Source organism: Hemicordylus capensis, chromosome 4 (assembly GCF_027244095.1).
Source record: "Hemicordylus capensis ecotype Gifberg chromosome 4, rHemCap1.1.pri, whole genome shotgun sequence".
NCBI classification, from domain to species: domain Eukaryota; kingdom Metazoa; phylum Chordata; class Lepidosauria; order Squamata; family Cordylidae; genus Hemicordylus; species Hemicordylus capensis.
In genome coordinates, this window is record NC_069660.1 from 288400776 (window position 1) to 288419498 (window position 18723).

General features: G+C 41.4%; 1 protein-coding gene across 2 annotated transcripts in view; it reads left to right on the forward strand.

The window, feature by feature from the left end:
* Positions 1 to 18723, forward strand: part of ATP6V1C1 (ATPase H+ transporting V1 subunit C1) — a 50120-nt gene that overhangs the window by 12654 nt on the left and 18743 nt on the right. For both annotated transcript variants that reach the window (XM_053250438.1, XM_053250437.1), the window contains exons 2-5: positions 2532 to 2712; positions 4344 to 4411; positions 5970 to 6055; positions 6730 to 6824. In XM_053250438.1, coding sequence (XP_053106413.1) covers positions 2581 to 2712; positions 4344 to 4411; positions 5970 to 6055; positions 6730 to 6824 — 381 coding nt within the window. In that variant the 5' untranslated portion in view covers positions 2532 to 2580. The remainder of the gene's footprint in view (positions 1 to 2531; positions 2713 to 4343; positions 4412 to 5969; positions 6056 to 6729; positions 6825 to 18723) is intronic.

Here is an 18723-nt window from a genome sequence, read left to right on the forward strand (position 1 = left end):
AGATTTCACTTCTAACTTTGTCAGTTTATGTCCTGTAAAATCTATATTATTAATTCCTGTAGAGGGGATGTGTGGGAATGTGGCAAGCTCCACCCCCGCTGCAACCGCGACCAATGGCAGGCCCAGAGGGGGCAACACGTGCAAGGGCTGGAGGGAGGAGCATGTGCCAGGAGCTGGTTAGGGCGGCATTTGCCAGGAGGCAATTGGGGCAGCGAGCAAAGCCCCGCCTCCCTGAGGAGGAGAGTGAGAGGATGACGGGCAGTGGGAGGAGGATGGGTGGTGGGCGAAGCCCCGCCACCCTGAGGAGGACGGTGAGGTGGAGGGAGGCGGTGGCGGGACGACCTGGCCCTGGCTCCTGGGGTGAGATGGCGGCGGCTTGGTGGGGGGGGACGGCTGAGCCCAACTAGAGGCACAGATGCTCTGTGCCCTGGCCCATTAGTAGATCTTACTATTACACGTGTAATTGCATAGAATTCTATGTGGAGACTGGATGTCCAATGACCCTGAATGTCTAACTGGTGTATTGTAGATTCCTTATATTCTATTTCTTTTTCATATTTAGAAAAGTAGGACAGTAGCTATTCTTTGATGTTGTTAAAAACACTTTTAGGTTCCATCAGCATGGTTGGATGGCAGGTATAAAAAGATAGCTTATTTGCACCCCTATGATTCAGGAGAAGTTGAAAAAAATGATGCATATTTTACTTCACCACCTTTTACAGTACTCCACACAGTAAATTTATTTTGCCTGTTTTAACAGGTTTGCTGGGAAGATCTATGGAATTTTATGCAACATATCTTTTTTGTGGATAAGAATGTATTAGTTACTTCCTGTGTTGCCAGATTTTGTGCTATTGTATACAAAATTCGCCCAGTAATGGCTAAGGCTCCCTTAGTTGGTTAGGTAATGATGTTCACCTTACTATGTGTTCTTATCTAAATGAGGTTAATGTAATAGATTGATTGTACTGGCTGTAGGTTGTTATGAAGTGTAATTGCTGTTAATTGTATCTGGTCAAGTACCATAATAAAGATCTATTTGTCTGTCTACTTTAGGATAGTAATCTAGTCTGATGGTAGTACTTTGCTGTGCTTGTTTGAGGAATGGTGATAAAAAGTGTCTCTTATTGCTTTCTCACACTTTTGAGAGACAGAGGTAGCTTTAATGCTAGCAATTGTACTTGCAGTAGATCAGTTGATGTTCTGACTTCTTGTAGCTTCTAGTCCAGGTTAGTTCAGACTTGATCACAGTAGGGATTACTTCACATTGTAATCGAGGAATGAAGTTTCAGTAAAGAAGGGACTGACTTTAGGAAGTAAAGTGAAGCCTTCTGCACTTTACGCCACATATGTCTTTTATCATACCTTTTGAGCTTGTGCTGCATGCAAAAAGCCTTGTGAAAGTTTAGCCATAGACTCCCAGAACGTGCATGCTGCATGTCCACTATACAGAACGTAGATTATTGGGTGACATACACAGTTCCTCTTACTCTAGTAAATGTCCTTGGTCCAGAGTCAGAAAAACCTAAGTGTGCCAAAGTTGCTTACATATTTTAGAATTCCTATATGGAAAAGAGTGGCCCTTAGCCTCCTGAAGCTAGGTTGTCTGAATATATCAAAGTATAATTAAGATGGAGCAGTTTGATTATAGCATGGTTTGGAGCATTGGGAATATGCTCTTGGCTTGTGCGCTCCCTCTTCCTCCAGCATGCTGATTCCCTTCTCTTTGTTGTGGTTTTAGCTTACTGTACTTTGCTGTGTCTTCTTAATTGGGCAGACTATTGTTTGAAACCATGATTTGGAGGATTAGAATATGCTGTCAGAACCAGACAGCAGGTGCTTGCTCTTATCCCTGTGTAAGTGCTAGGCTAATGAAGGAAAAGATGCAATAGCATTGATATCAACATATAAGCGTAAGTTTTGGGCGGTATAAAAATATGTAAATAAAAAAATTAAAATTAAAAGCCCAGGGTTTGCATGAAACTCCGAAATCCTCCTGCAAACTTATTTGTGTGGCTTGATTGGCTCCTAATCCCCGTTACTCCTACAATAAGAGTGGGTTGTATCCACACTACAACCTTGTATCCATTTATACTTGGTTTCTCCTTTCCCAAAGAATCCTGGAATTTGCCTCTTGTTAAGTGTGTGTGTTCTCCCCCACCCCGCCTTGCAGAATTACAGTTCCTTGGGGAAGAAGAAATGATTTAACTCTCTAATGTAAATATATCCTCAACTTCTCATCTCTGTTTATTGACACGAAGGCAAAGAAAAATCACCTCTCCCTGCTGGCTGAATAAAAGCACACACAGCAAATAATTGGTGGGTCTGTGCTTCAAGTTCAGTGGCTGATTGGCAGCTCAGGGTTTTGTGATCTAAAGATCTAAAGTTACTAACAAATACAGGGAATCGTGTAGATGTTTTCATTGGAAACTCTGCTGTCTAGATCCATACTAAGCAACTTTAAATTTTGTGTTCTGAAATGATCTTTCTCTTTAGTGAAACTAATTTCTCTTGCTTCTCCCCACCTCCAGCGCTTAACTTCTCTTCCAAAATCATCAGTGTCAAGGTAAAGTGACAAAAATGACAGAGTTCTGGCTGATCTCTGCTCCTGGGGAGAAAACGTGTCAACAGACATGGGAGAAACTGCTTGCCGCAACTACAAAAAACAACAACCTCTCCACCAATTCAAAGTTTAATATTCCAGATTTAAAGGTATGTCATATTTTGCCCATTCAAAAACTTGGCTTTGCCATTCAAACTTTGTATTACATCTTAAATTTAGAGGACTGGAGGTAACTGTGCAAACATGGCAGTTCTGTATTGTTTAAGAATATTGACCATTCTAAGGATCTGTATTAAAGGAAAAACCTGCAAACCACTTCAGTAGCTAGTGAACTTGATGGACTTCCAGCTCCTATCATCCACAGCCAGAACTAGAACTATCCTGTAAAGGGCAACTTCATTTTTAATAGATATTAAGTTGGCTTCCTAGTAGGGATGTGCGAGCCGGCTCAATTCGAACCATGATTTGAATAGAGCTGGCCCAGTTCGGCCAATCTGAGTTCACACCAGACCGTTCCTGGTTCTAAGAACTGGTTCATGGGCCGTTTCCTTGAAGATTCCCCTCTACGTGTAAAAGGGGCATCCCTAATCCCTAACCTAAAGGCGCTGGGGGCAGGGGGGGCGCAGCAGCGAGAGAAAGGGAACTGTAGCTTTGTGGTGACACAAATGGCCTTTATGCGTGCACAGTGGCCTGGCCTGTCATTCAGGAGGCGAGTCAGTAGGCAAGTGCCTAACTATTTTCTTATAGGTGAGTAACTCTTGTGAAGTTATTTGCAAGGTTGTAGGAGGGCAACATGTGGTAAATGTGTGAAAATAAGCCACCTAATGGCGCAGTGGGGAAGTAATTTGCCTAGGGAGCATGAGGTTGCTGGCTCAAATCCCTGCTGGTAGGTTTCCCAGACTATGGGAAACACCTATATCGGGCAGCAGCGATACAGGAAGATGCTGAAATGCATCATCTCAGACTGCGTGGGAGATGGCAATGGTAAACCCTTCCTGCATTCTGCCAAAGACAACCACAGGGCTCTGTGGTTGCAAGAAGTTAACACCAACTCAGCAGCACAATTTTAGGAGGGGATAACATCTGAAATCAGCATACTCTTTGGATTGTTCCTATAACATGGGAAGTTGCCAGGCCAGTACTGTACAATCCTGGTGATGAGTGGCATGAAGATTATTCCTGCAATAGGGCTTATCTATGTGGTAAGAATCTGCCAGTCATTTTGGCTTCTGGCTCGGGTGGTCATTTTGGCCACCACCCATAAACATTCCTTGGCTGTTGTAGTATATGAAGTGGCCTTAAATGTTCTAGCAACTTCTTCAGTGGCTAATGGATCTGATGTTATGAGCCAGTCCTCTTTAAATGGAGAATATTGAAATTTAATATGACAGTAGACCCATATTTGCATGACATCTTAAGATAGCAGAACTCAACTTGTTACTTAAATATATTACTAAAAAAGGGGGAGGCTTTCCACTCATACATTACAATACATTCAGTTTATGAGTGGTGGATCTTCTAATTCTTAATGTGCGAAAAAGCCCTTCAAATTGTTTGTTGATAATAAATAAAACCAGTATTCTTTATCTTGCATTGAATTCTTAGTGTGTAGAATTCTTAGGAAAATACAATTCTATGCATCCTTACATGGAAGTAGTCCCCATTGTATTTAGCGTGGGACTTGCTTGTGAGTAAACATGTACAAGTTAGCATCATTATTCTCGTTGTTCTCACTTATATCTATGCTTTTTATACTTCTAAAACCATTCTTATCCTCTAGGTTGGCACCCTTGATGTTTTAGTTGGCTTGTCTGATGAGCTGGCTAAACTGGATGCATTTGTGGAAGGGTAACTACTATTTTTATTACTATCCATCACATATCTGAACCTACATGTTTTTCAGTATAGTCAAACTATACAAGCCTTTATATTACCTGCTAATTGTTGATGGTTCTTCATGTTTATCAACTTAATGTTATTGGGTTGGGTTGATGCACATGTTAGATTTCCAATCCTGCAAGCCGTGGTTTGGAGGATTGGGAACAAGCCTTGTGCTTATGTGCTCTCCCTTCCCCATCGCTTGCTCAGTCAGTCAGTTACTTCCTTGTTCAGGTATGCCATAGTTTGCCATTGCATCCAACCAGGGGCAGCTCCCCCATGGAGGTGGCAGCCTCAGGTGGCAAGTTTGGGGCCCCTACCCTGTTCCTGTAGCTTCACCCCACTGACCTGCTGCTTCCTCAACTTGATCGCTGTTGATCCTGCCTGTGCAGTTTTCCTGCCTCACTGGTTCCGCTTCCAGCCACCTGACACAGCACGCCTGGCCCAGAAGCCCAGCACTGATTTGCTGCCACTCTTCCTGTCACTGTCGTCTATGCAGCATTGTGTAGTGCTGTCCTGCTGCTGGTGATGCTTAACACTGGCTGGTTGTTGGAAATTGGTGATATTCTATGTACTTAATAATGTTGGTCTTAAATGCTTGCAGTTTTGATTATGGAATGTGCAACCGCTCAGGGGTATAAAAGTATGTTAAGTAAATAAATAAATTCTTGAATACTGTGGGTTCTTTTAGTTTTTGCATCACTGGAAAAGGCTCTCTACTGCTAAATGCCACAGATCTTTAGATCTTGTCCCAATACAGGAAGCAGTGCTGAAATCTAGTGAATAGATTAAATTGGCAAAAAAACCAAAAACAACCCCAAGGTGGATAAAAATCAATGATTTTTAAGATTTTCTTGTTTAAATCAGATTTTTAAAATAAAATACTTTTTGAGGAAAAAATTTATCTAAAGATAGTTTTCTATTTATTTCCATTATAGTCCAAGGTTTATTCATCATGAAATAAGGATTAGTTTTTAATTATGTAGCATGAGGCTGTATATATGCAGTGGTTAAATTGTTTGGTAAATAAGTTGCATTAATCCATTCACAATGTCATGCTCTTCCAGAGGTTTCTGTGAGATTATTTTGGGCAGTTTTTCTATCTAGAAGAGGATCAAAAATTAAACCTTCATCTGGTTGTAAATATTAAGATTATACCAGCAAGAATGAGTCTTTATGTAAAAAAAAAAAATGATTTAAATCTAGTCTTACTGACTAGTGATTTAAATCGTGATTTAAATAGATTTGGTTTAAATCAAATCCACCCTGGGGAAAAGAAAAACACAACCCAGGGACAACACCCAGCTTTAAGGAAAAACATTCTCATTGCCTGGGACAAGGCACAAGGAATTCCATGGACTTCCTTTTAGAGCGTATAATAGGAGTCAGTTGTTTATTAAACTGACAGTTTTAAGCTACGATGTCCTTTTTTAAATAGACATAGCTTTCTGATAAACTTAGCCTAGAGAAAGGAAGGTAAGTGGAATCTGCTTTCTTGATCTTAACTTTTCTCTTTCTTGATCTTCAGAGTTGTCAAGAAGGTGGCCCAATATATGGCTGATGTGCTGGAAGACAGTAAAGATAAAGTTCAAGAAAACCTTCTGGCTAATGGAGGTAACTTTTAACCTATTCCAAGATACTTTTCTGCATGTTAAGGATTTATTCATAAATGCAGAAAATACAAGAATTCAGAGCTGCTCTATTGGAATATTGGTTCAGTTTTCCCTTACACTCCTCTCAGAAAAGATGTTGGTATTCAGGAGTTTAAATTAACTCCCAAAATGTAGCATGCCAGAATCATGATGTGTATCAAAAATAGCATCAGATTGCCCAAAGTACTGTCTTATTCTTGATTATTACCTGCTACTTATTGCATAGATTTGAGAATCATCCCTTTATAGTTAAGGTAAGCAGAAGCAATAGAAGACAGGATTCCTATTCCTTTAATTGTAGAAAAGAGATTTATGGTAGAGGCGGTTTATTTTCACGCTACACTATGGCATGACAGGAAGCACCTGTTAAGATTGTCCCATTTGCGCAACGATCCTGTCTTCTGTGTATATGTATGCATGCAAATCCATGTATGAAGGAAAAATCCAAAATAGCACACCTTAACATTAATGTGATCACATTGCACCTGCTTCCAAATCCCTTATTCTACATAGAGATTTCGCTGGCTTTCCTACAATACAGTGTAGTGGTCAGAGGATCTGCTGTAATTACAAGTAACATAGTAATGTTTGCTGCTTGTACCACCAAACCCAATATTGAACCTCTCTTTGTTTTAGTTGACTTGGTCACCTATATAACAAGGTTCCAATGGGATATGGCAAAGTATCCAATCAAGCAGTCTCTGAAGAATATTTCAGAAATAATTGCAAAGGTAAGATCATGTTTTTCAAGCTCACACAAAGCTTTTACTCTAATCTTAAATAAATTGTATTTATTGTTCAGTATTATGTAGGCTCTGTACCGTGAATTAGTAAATGAAGGTTTGTTCATAGTCAATACCATTAACTTGTTAATTGGACACTACACTAAGGTTAATAAATTATATGTATTTTTTGTTCAGTTTTTCCTTATGGGATGTTTTAACTGATGAATTTTAGATATGTGTACTTGTGCTTTTCCATGTTTCTTAATAATAGTAAGGCAGGTCAGTCTTTAGAGATCTAGAATCCCTTTTTATGAGATCATCTGGCATTTTTATGAGCTCATCTGGCATTCTCTGTGTGTGCCCCCCCCCATCAACTTTCCAATGCCTGGATGAATATGAACCAAATTGGGTACAGATGTAGGGACACCTCAACAGTGTAGTTTGTGATGTCATCCACCCCAATCCAAGACAGCAGACGCGTAAACTTTTGAGGTGCAAGTGGGCTAACTTGTGAACCACCTAACCAATTTGAACCAAATTTGCTACAGCTGTAGGGACACATAGGGATGCCCAAATGGTGTGGTGTGTGGTGATGTCATCGACCCTGATCCAAAATGGTGGACACATGAACATCTGAAGCGCAAGCGGGCTAATTTGTTGATTGCCTAACTCATTTGGGGTACAGTTGCAGTAAGTGACACACAGGGACACCTCACTGACATAGTTTGTGATTATGTCATCACACCGATTCAAGATGGTGGACACTTTCGAGGAGCAAGTGGGCAAACTTGTAAACTGCTTAACTAATTTGAACCAAATTTGATACAGCTGTAGGGACACATAGGGATACTTCAACGGCATAGCTTGTGATGATGTCATCTACCCCGATCCAAAGTGGTGGATGTGTAAACTCTTGAGGTGCAAGTGCACTATCTTGAGGACTGTCTAACCGATTTGAACCAAAAATGGTACAGTTGTAGTGAGTGACACACAGGGACACCTCAATAGCGTAGTTTGTGATGATGTCATCCACACTGATTCAAGATGGCGGGTGCGTAAATTTGGAGGTACAAGTGGGCAAACCTGTGAACTGCTTAACCGATTTGAACCAAATTTGCTACAGCTGTATGGACACAGGGATGCCCCAGTGTTGGTGTTTGTGGTGATGTCATCCACCCCGATCCAAGATGGTGGACACATGAACATTTGAGGTACAAGAGATCTCACTTCTGGACCTCAATTTGAACTAAATTTAGTCCAGTTGTAGAGACAGTGAAAGGAAAGTAGACTAATTAGTTGTTACTAGAACTTGTTAATATATGTAACATGTAGAATTAAGACTACAGTTACTGGCCTCTGATGGTAGGAGTGATTTTCTAGACTTTTGCTGCTGAAATGATTCACCCTTTTATTGGCATCTAGCAGAGTTACCTGCCACTGAACTTAGCGGTTTTTGAAAGGTGAGCTATTAATGACAAAAGTACACATTATAGCTTACTAACTTAAAAGCTTGGGGAAGACCAAGCAGTGTCATCTTCTACTTCTGCAGTCTCTCTACTCCCCTCTGCCTTCCATTTCTTAGCCCATTGGGAACCTTCTTTTATGGCTGCCCAGTTTAAGAAACTTGCTTCATGATACTGCTCCAGTATATGTATACATACCTAATTCACCATGACAGTTCCAACAGGCCCTTTCCTCTGTAGATGGAATATTGTTTCCTTAAGAAATGCATATTTCTATTATGCTTCCCTCTCTGTTTACAAAACAAAACAGTGTTTATATAGTATAAAATAAACAGCTGGGCCTTGGAAAAGGTAATGTTCAGGTTTCTAGTTCTGATGTGTCTCAACTAGACAGTCAACCTAAGAAGTGCATGAATGAATCAAGGTATTTTCAAAAGTGTAGACTCCTTAACTATGGTTACCACCCTGACTGTTGAATAAGTACATGGAGTTGCTTGTAAAAGCAAAGTAACTTATGCACACAGGCAAAAGCATAACTTGGATTTTATTAGAACGACTTAAAGGTATGGAGCTAAGCCAACATTGGCTCTCATTGAGTTGTACTAGGATAACTTACTAGGCTGCAGTTGGAATGACTGCGGGGGTTCCCTTTCTGAGTGACTGAGGACACTCATGTCCGGATTAGGCTCCCCCTTCTCTCAGCTGTGTTCCAGATTGCATTCTTTTGCTTCTCCCATGGATCAGTGACTCTCATAGAGTATTCTGGAAGAAATACATAGGGTGCAGTAGAAAGTACAACTGAGTTGGAAGGCAGGTGTATCGCGATTGGAGGCCACCAGTATTTGGTGAAGGGGCAGATTTTGCCATTGCATCAGCTGGGTCCCTGGCTGAAGTATTAGCCATCCCTAGTGTGAAAGCCATTCACTTTTATGGGGTAAAGTCAATATAACAACGTCAGTCAGTTTCACAGGCTAATTGCAAATTACACTTTCTTGAATTTGTGTGACTAAACTACTCATTGCCAATAACTTTCTTTAGTGTAAATTTTCTGAACCAATGTTATATAATCAATACTTCTATGGAGGGCTCATCTTAAGGAAATTAGCAGCCCCAAAGGTTAGGCTTGATATCTGCTAAGCCCTATTTTTAAAAGTTTGACACTCTTTTTTGAAGGCATGTGCACACATGAATAAAATCTAGAAATTGTAAGCAGTTGAGACACACAAGCTTTTTCTGTGAAAGCGTGCAGTGATCAATGACAGCATTGAGGTGACATCTTTAGGAACTGAAAAAATGCCTGCTGTCAACACAAGTGAGGAAGAAAATCTGGAGAGGTCTGGTGGCAGATTAACCTCTCATCAGTGTGTTGCATGTAATGGAAATGGATATATTGAGTTTTTACAAGTGACAGAATTAATATTGATCAAAGATTTTAATGCAAAATGACAGGAAGGCAAGCTATGCATTCTAAAATATTTATCTGCCTTGTGGTCCATAAGGCAATGGGCTGCCAAAAAAAAGTCTTGTGGATCAAGGACCAGATGCCACTTAGGGAAACAAATTTGCCATCTGTCCTCTAGAATGTAGAGCCTCAGGCTGCATGCAGATGTTCATAAACTCTGCAGTGAGCTCTCTATGAAAGTACACCATGGTTATGATACACATGTAGCTGCCTAATCTAGACTTGGAAAAACCACTAAGAAGAGCTCCAAATTCCACAGTCATGGTTGTGGTACAGAGGCTCTTCTGTTGATCACAAAACAAGTCCCTCACCTTCTGCACATCACTTGGAGCTGCACAGCACTGATTGGATGGCCTGTTGGTCAGACAAGAAGCCGCCTTTCCCCCCTCTCTGAGCTGATATCTGGTATGATTGTCACATTCAGCTAAATAAGGTGGGACTATAGTAGAATAGTTTGAGTGGATAGAGTGAACTGTACCACTTGCAATAAAGGTTGGCAATATCACTTTTGAATACTTTCCTTGTGTAAATATTTTCCCATGAAGCAGAGAATCAGCTCATTGGGCAGAGTTCTCTCCCAATGTGTGGATGAGACGTTGAATAGCTGGTGTGTGTTAATTCTTTCTATATAAAGGAAATATTTCAAATGTACCTGTTGGGAAGAAGGCATAATCTATCTGGATGTTTAGGACTCTGTCCAAGATTGCATAAGCTGTTTTGATGTACACTAGTTTCGTATCATTGTAGACAATGGATGCAGTCCACATCCTACTGAAGGCAATGGTAAACCATATTCAATGTGGGGATGAGACGTTGGTGCCGGGAGGAGGGGTTTAGATTGTTAGGCACTGGGATATATATTTTGGGGCAAGCAAAGCCTGTACAAAAGAGATGGGTTGCACTTGAACCAAGATGGAACCAGACTGTTGGCGCTTAAAATCAAAAAGGTCTCAGAGCAGCTTTTAAAATGACACCTGGGGGGATAGCTGACAGGAGCTAGCTCTTGTATCTGGTTCGGTAAATGTTCCGATTCGCACCCTTAAGGTGCGAGAGTGTAAAAGATTCAGATAAAACAGAAGAGGACAGAGTAGAACCACATAAAGAGCAGACAGAAGGCTGTGCTAGCTGGTCAAAGAAAGCCAAAAGAAAGATAGCACACACTAGGTAAGGGATTCAGCGTATAGGTGCTTATATGCAAATGCCAGGAGCCTCAGAGCCAAGATGGGTGAGCTGGAGTGCTTGGTTGCTAACACAGAAATAGATATAGTGGGCATAACAGAAACATGGTTGAACCGTGAGAACTGGTGATACACTGTTGTCCCTGGATATAAACTCTATAGAAAGGATGGGGGGGGGTGCCTTGGAGGTGGAGTAGCACTGTATTTAAAGAAGGAATCTAATAAGGTAGATTCTTACCTTAGTAAAACCTAGGAGGACCAGAGTCCTCAACAGAAACCCTGTGGGTGACGATACAAGACCTGAAAGGAAATGTGCTACTGGGAACGTACTATCGTTCTCCAGATCAAAACGCTGACAGTGACTAGGAGTTGCAGAAGGAAATCAGGGAGGTGTAAAGGAGAGGCAGAGCAGTAATAATGGGAGACTTCAATTACCCACATATGTAGACTGGGTAAATTCAGTCAGGTAATGACAAAGAGGTCACATTTCTAGATACGCTGAATGACTGTCCTAGAACAGTAGGTCATGGAACCAACCAGAGAGAAGGTGACCTTGGACTTAACGCTGAGTGGCGCCCGGGACCTGGTGTGTGATGTCATTGCCATTGACCCTTTAGGGAACAGTGACCATAGTGTGATCAAATTCAGCATACATACGAGGAGAGAATCAGCAGGAAGTCTGACACAGACACATTGAATATCAGAAGAGGAAACTTCTTTAAAATGAGGAGTTTGGTGAAAAGAAAACTGAGGGGAAAATAAAGAGAGTCACTTTGCTCCAGAATGCATGGAGCTTACTTAAAACCATAATACCAGAATCCCAGTTAGAATGTATACCAAAAAGGAGGATGGGTGCAAATGAGACTGGGAGGATGCCAGCATGGCTAACAGGTAAACTCAAGCAAGCAATAAAGGGGAAGAAAACTTCCTTCAGAAATTGGAAGGCCTGCCCAAATGAAGAGAACAGAAAGGAACACCAACTCCTGCCAAAGAAATGCAAGAAGATAATAAGTGAGGTGAAAAGAGAGTTAGAGGAATATTTAGCTCAGGGGTGGTGAACCTTGGCCCTCCAGCTGTTTTTGAACTACAACTCCCATCATCCCCAGCCACTAATGGCTGGGGATGATGGGAGTTGTAGTTGAAAAACAGCTGGAGGGCCAAGGTTCCCCACGCCTGATTTAGCTAAAAGCATCAAAAGGAATAACGAACTTCTTTAAATACATCAGAAGCAGGAAACCTGCCAGGAAGGTGGTTGGACCATTAGACAATGAGGGAGTGAAAGGAATTATTAAGGAGGATATGGAGATGGCAGAGAAGCTGAATGAGTTCTTTGCATCTATCTTCATGGCAGAGGATACTGAGAGTATATCTGTTTCTGAACTGGGCTTCTCAGGGATTATTATTATTATGTTTACTTTTATATCCCGCTCTTCCTCCAAGGAGCCCAGAGCAGTGTACTACATACTTGGGTTTCACTTTCACAACAACCCTGTGAAGTAGGTTAGGCTGAGAGAGAAGTGACTGGCCCAGAGTCACCCAGCTAGTTTCATGGCTGAATGGGGATTTGAACTCGGGTCTCCCTGGTCCTAGTCCAGCACTCTAACCACTACACCATGCTGGCTCTCCACATTGGCTTTAGATGGAGGCTAAAGAACCGAGTCAGATAGAGGTGACAAGATAGGACGTTCTAAGCTGTCTGAAAAAATTAAAAACTAGCAAATTGCTAGGACCAGACATCAATCCAAGAGTCCTTAAAGAACTCAAATGTGAAATTGCAAACCTCCTTGCAAAAATATAACTTATCCCTACAATCAGGCACTGTAGCAGAGGCCTGGAAAGTAGCCAATATAACTCCGATTTTCAGAAAGAGATCCCGGGGCAATCCAGGAAATTACAGGCTGGTTAGCTCAATGTCTGTTTCAGGCAAATTGATGGAAAGCATGCTCAAGGATAAAATTGTAAAGCACATAGAAGAACAGGCCCTGCTGGGGGAGAACCAGCATGGCTTCTGCAAAGGTAAATCTTGCCTCATGAACCTTTTGGAGTTGTTTGACAGTGTCAACAGGTGTGTGGATAAAGATGATCCAGTTGACATAGTATACCTGGACTTCCAAAAAGCATTCAACAAAGTTCCTCATCAAAGACTCTTAAAAATGCTTAACGGTCATGGGATAAGGGGACAAGTATTATTATCATTTATTACTGCCCTGCCTCTCCTTGATGTCTCCCTGATTTCCTTCTACAACTCCCAGTCACTGTCAGCATTTTGGACAGCTCATTGAAAGTGTCAACTGAATGTGCGGCAGCTGTGAAAAATGCCAATTCCATGCTAGGGATCATTAGGAAGGAACTGAAAATAAAAATGCTAATATTATAATGCCCTTATACAAAACTATGGTGTGGCCACACCTGGAGTACTGCATACAATAATGGTCACCATACCTAAAGGACACTGTAGAATTGGAAAAAATGTAGAAGAGGGCAACCAAGATTATCAGGGGCCTAGTGCCTGATAATAGGCACTAGGAGGCAAAGCTACAACACCTGGGGCTTTTTAGTTCAGAAAAAAGACTGCAGGGAGACATGATGGGGTATATAAAACCATGCATGGTGTGGAGAAAGTAGATAGAGAGAAATTTCTTTCACACATAACACTAGAATCAGGCGTCATCCCATGAAATTGATTGCCAGGTAATTTAAGACCAACAAAGGGAAGTACTTTTTCACACAATGCATAATCAACTTGTGGAATCCTTTGCCACAAGATGTGGTGACAGCCAACAACATGGATGGCTTTAAGTGGGGTTTGGTTAACTGCATGGAGGAGAGGCTTATCAATGGCTACTAGCAATCCTCAGGATTGCTCAATCCCTGCTCCTGGCTTCCACCTCCTCCAGAGTCATCCTGACAAATGTATTTTCATGAAATGGCTTAATTGCATTTTTAAATGTTACTTTAGTATTTCCCCTTAAGAAAGCCTCGATACCGCTGGAAGCCACAGGCAGGAGTTGAAGGCATGCTCTCTCTCCTGCTGTTACTCCCCTGCAACTAGTACTCAGAGGCATCTGCCTTTGGAGGCTGTAGGTGGCCTGTAGTCCTCCGACTAGTAGCCGTTGATAGACCTCTCCTCCATGAAGTTAATAAGAACATAGAACATCCTCCCCGCATCCCTCCTTTTCTCACCCCTCTTTCCTTCCTTCCAGCAGCCACTGCTGCTTCTCCTTTTCCCTGCGTCCTCCTCTGTAGGGACCACCCTCTCTCCTCTCCCCCTCTTTCTATGCTTTTGTTGAAAAGGGCTATATAAATATTCATAGTAGTAGTCTTTTGTTTTGGGTGGATGGAGGGTAGTCTTGGTTGGGGGAACCTTTAGTAAACTCCTTTGTTGTTAGCAGAACTGTTCAGTATGGGAATCATAAAGCCCCTCATTTGCTGTGTTTGAGAGACCTTTGAAGACCTTCCTTTTCAAAAAGACCTAATCTCTGAAATAAGGTTTTATTGTGCCAGTAGCCTTTGATCTGCCTTGCCACCTGACCCGGTATCATCATTCTATATAAACCTGCTGGTTTTATGGAATTAATATTTTTAATTGTGTTTTCAAGCCATAGCATTACAAATTTACTCCCAACAATAATACTGCATTTTTTGTCGTTAAAACTTACCATAATTGATAAATATAATAGCATAATGCCTGTAAACATATAAATGTCCGTCTTGGAAAAAGTGAGCTTTTTCTTTCTATCTTGGTGTGACCTGGGTTCTTTGATAGAGTGATTGATGGGATATAAATTATGAAAGGTTGAGAACCAGTACTCTGTACCACATCAAAGATATACTTGGTTGGTAGGATCAGTGATGGCACATCCATTCCCAGGGGTGGTGTGGGCAGAGGCGTATCTAGGGAAAATAACACCTAGGGCAAGCACTGAAATTGCACCCCCGTCCAAACATCTGGCACCCATCTTTCAGATACCTTTACCATAATATCAGCTGAAAAATACAAGTCTGAAGGTCACATACAAGTCACATATCTGAATATGTGTACAGTGATTTATATAATATATCTATTTTTTAAAAAAATTACCGGTAGCCCCTTCGGGGGGGCTTCCTAAAGACCGTGGTGGGGGTCTGCAAAGGTTCCCCCTCCCCCCCATGCTGGCATCTAGGGCCTCACAGGGACCATTAGAGCATGTGTGGTGGTCATTTTTTATTTTTAAAGGCTGCCAAAAACAAAATGGCCACCGTGCATGCTCAAATGACCTCTGCGAGGAAAGAACTTATACTGGAAAGAACTTGTTAGGAAACTCCAGTAGCTTCCTGCACTGAGAATTCCCTGATAGATCACAGTTGGCTTGTTCTCTAGCTGCAGAGGTCATCTCTGCTTCTTGCCAAATCAGTTTGATGTATGATATTTTTATATTCACAGATTATGTATATCTCTAGGCAGTGTACACAATTTGAAACACAACAAATATAAAACAGAATAAAAACAATTGAAACAATTTCATAGGATAAAAACAGTTAAAAATTAATTTGTCAAAAGCCTGAGGAAACAGTTGTCTTGAGGGTCTTTCTAAAAGCAATCTGAGATGGAGATGCTCTTATGTTGAGAGGGAGCATATTCCAAAGCCACAGAGAAGGCCCAGTCCCAAATTGCCACCAAATAAGCCAGTGGCTACCATAACCAGACCTCCCCAGATGATCTTAATAGGCAACTGGATTCATGACACAGAAAGCACTCTCAAGTTATTTGGACCCAAGCCGTGGTGCAGCTGATGTATTGGCCGAAGCTGATTAAAAAGTGCTCCTGGCCACTACCTCAACCTGAGAAACCAGAGAGAGGTTTGGATCTTGGAACATTCCCAAGCAGAGGCTCCATTGGTAGAAATCTGTTAACGGAAGGAGAGTTAATCTCACAAGGGGTACTTGCATGAGCAAAACTCTCCTTGTGTTCACAGAAGGAGCTTTTGCTGACAGAGCACTGTTTCACTAAAAGTCTGCTACCCATAGTGAGTGCTTGGGGAATAGTAACTGGAGAATAGGATTCTTTAGAAGCAACATGGGGATAAGTAATGGGCTGGATAACGGATAACAAATTGAAGTTGAATCCAAATAAGACGGAGGTACTGATGGGGTGTGGTGGGTGGGGGCAGGATAGGACCCGAGAGATGGTTTAGAGCTGCCTGTTCTGGATGGGGTTACACTCCTCAAAAGATCAGGTGCATGTCTAGGGAGTGCTCCTGGACCCAAAGTTTTCCCTGGTTTCTCAGGCTGAGGCGGTGGCCAAGAGCGCTTTTTATCAGCTACGTCCTTTTCTAGAGGTGAATGACCTTAAAACCGTGGTACATATTATTATTATTATTTATTATTCAATTTCTATACCGCCCTTCCAAAAATGGCTCAGGGTGGCTTACACAGAGTTTACACTGGAGGTTACATATGCTGGTAATCTCCAGGCTTGACTACTATAATGTATTCTGCATGGGGCTGCCTTTGTACGTAGTCCGGAAACTACAATTAGTATAAAATGCGGTAGTCAGATTGGTCTCTGGGACAACATGAAGGGACCATATAACAGTTTGAAAAGAACTGCACTGGCTGCCAACATGTTTCCGAGTGAAATACAAAGTACAAGTTATTACCTATAAAACCCTTAATGGCTTAGGTCCATGCTATTTAAGAGAGCACCTCCTTTGTCATGAGCCCTGCCACCTGTTACGATCTTCTGTTGAGGTTCGCTTATGGTTGCCACTGGCTACATTGGTGGTGACCCAGGACCCGGCTTTCTTTGTGGCTGCCCCAGGGCTTTGTAATATACTCCTTGCTGAAATAAGAGCATCTCCTTCTCTGTTTGTTTTCAGGAAGAACCTCAAGACTCTCCTGTTTTTGCAGGATTTTAATTAGAATTTAATATTTTTTTAAAATTAAATAATTCTTTTGTTCTTATTGTATCGTGCATTTTAATCTGTGACTTTTAAATATTTTAAATTTTGTACATTGCCTAGTGATGTACATATCAGGCAGTATAAAAATATGATGATTAAATTTTTAAAATGAAGGTAAAAATGCTGACACTTACACATTATGGGAAGTAAGTAAAAATGAAGCCCACTTCATTTTGTGTTCCAATTTTATTAGAATTTTTCAAAAGCTGTTTCATATCTGACCAGTTTCAGAATAAGAATATTTAGGACCCAAGCATGTCTACCAATGATGTTTCACATAGCCTGTATTTATGGACATTATTTGCAAACTAGCTGCTGTCGTCTAGATCAGGGATTCTCAACGTTGGGTCCCCAGATGTTTTTGGACTTCAACTCCCATAATCCCCAACCAAAGGCCACTGGGACTGGGGGTTATGGGAGTTGAAGCCCAAAAACATCTTGGAGACCCAACGTTGAGAATCCCTGGTCTAGATCACAATGTATTTCCAATGTTTTTAGTATTGAATAGGTTTCCATCCCAATTAGACTGTTAACATAATTCAGCAATACGAATGCTCATGTTTCCATATAAACAAACATGTTGAAATCAGTGTTCTTGATTTCTGCAACCAGGTGGGAGATTACTGTTTGAAAGAGTTTCTCCTTAATTACTCTGTCAAAGTAGAGCAACCTGATAAAATTTAAGGGGCGAACTAAATTAGCAACTGATTTTAGAGCATTTGACTAGCAGTCTCTTTTGTTGGAGTTCAGTATACTCTAGCTAAATTTCAAGTTCCAGAGGGAAATATCTGTTCTATGTGACTTTAATTTTCATGTTGGTTGTGCTCAACCAAAGAAATACATTAAGAATAAAATAGATTAACTTAATGTGAAGGAATGGAATACTACAGGGTCATAATAGGCTATTTCAGTTTGTGGCTTGTGCTTCTATGAAGACTTGGATTGAGGCATCTAATCTTTGCCACAACTGTAGTCAGAATTATGGGCTGCCTACTCCAAAAGACTCCATCTAATCTCTTTTAAAAATCCTATCTTTCCATGTACTATTGCACCACTATCCTAGCCCAAAGGATTGTTTTCTCCCCACCAAATTAATTCACAGCTTCCAAGTTGCTAGGATGTACCAATCCTGTGTCCAGTGAAGCTCTCTTCCCCTTCTCACACTAATGGTGACTAAAACAGCTCCTCATCACAGCACTTGTACTCTGCAGTAAGCTAAGGCAAAAAAATAAAGTATCCACTTTCTCTTTCCTCCCACTTTATCCCTAGTCTGTTGTGTTGCGAATGAGAAGCAGTTCTTTTCACTCAGCAGAAGGGTGTGTGACTGCAGCCAACATCAAGGGGTGGCAAACTTGGGTCCTGGCCATGGGCTCAGCACCATGAAAGGGCTCATGGCTGACTCCTGAGGTCCTGGTGAGAAAAGATGGTGGCTACCAAGTGTGTGCTACCAAGAAACTGCTGCTACTGCCAAGTTAAGCTAATCCCACATTCTTGTGGAGAGTAGCAGCAGTGGCTTGAAGTGCTTTTCAGCAACTGTTCTGACAGTCAGCATCTTCCTTTTACCTATAATGCAGTTCTGTTGCCTCTAGTGATGCAGCGATCAGAGCAGAAAATTGCAATAAAGGTAAATAAAGATGACCACTGCCAGTGGAGCTGGTCCCTTACTGCCAAGGGCCCCAACAAACCTGACACCGGTACTGTGTGCGTGCCTGTCACTTTCCATCTGTCTGTCAGCTGCAGGAAGGGTTAGCAACTGCTCTGGGAGGGAAGTGAGCAAGCACAGTCAAATGTATTAACTGCCCAAACAAATATTCACCGCTAATAAATTGTACCATAGTGCTATGGAGAAGACAGAATGCA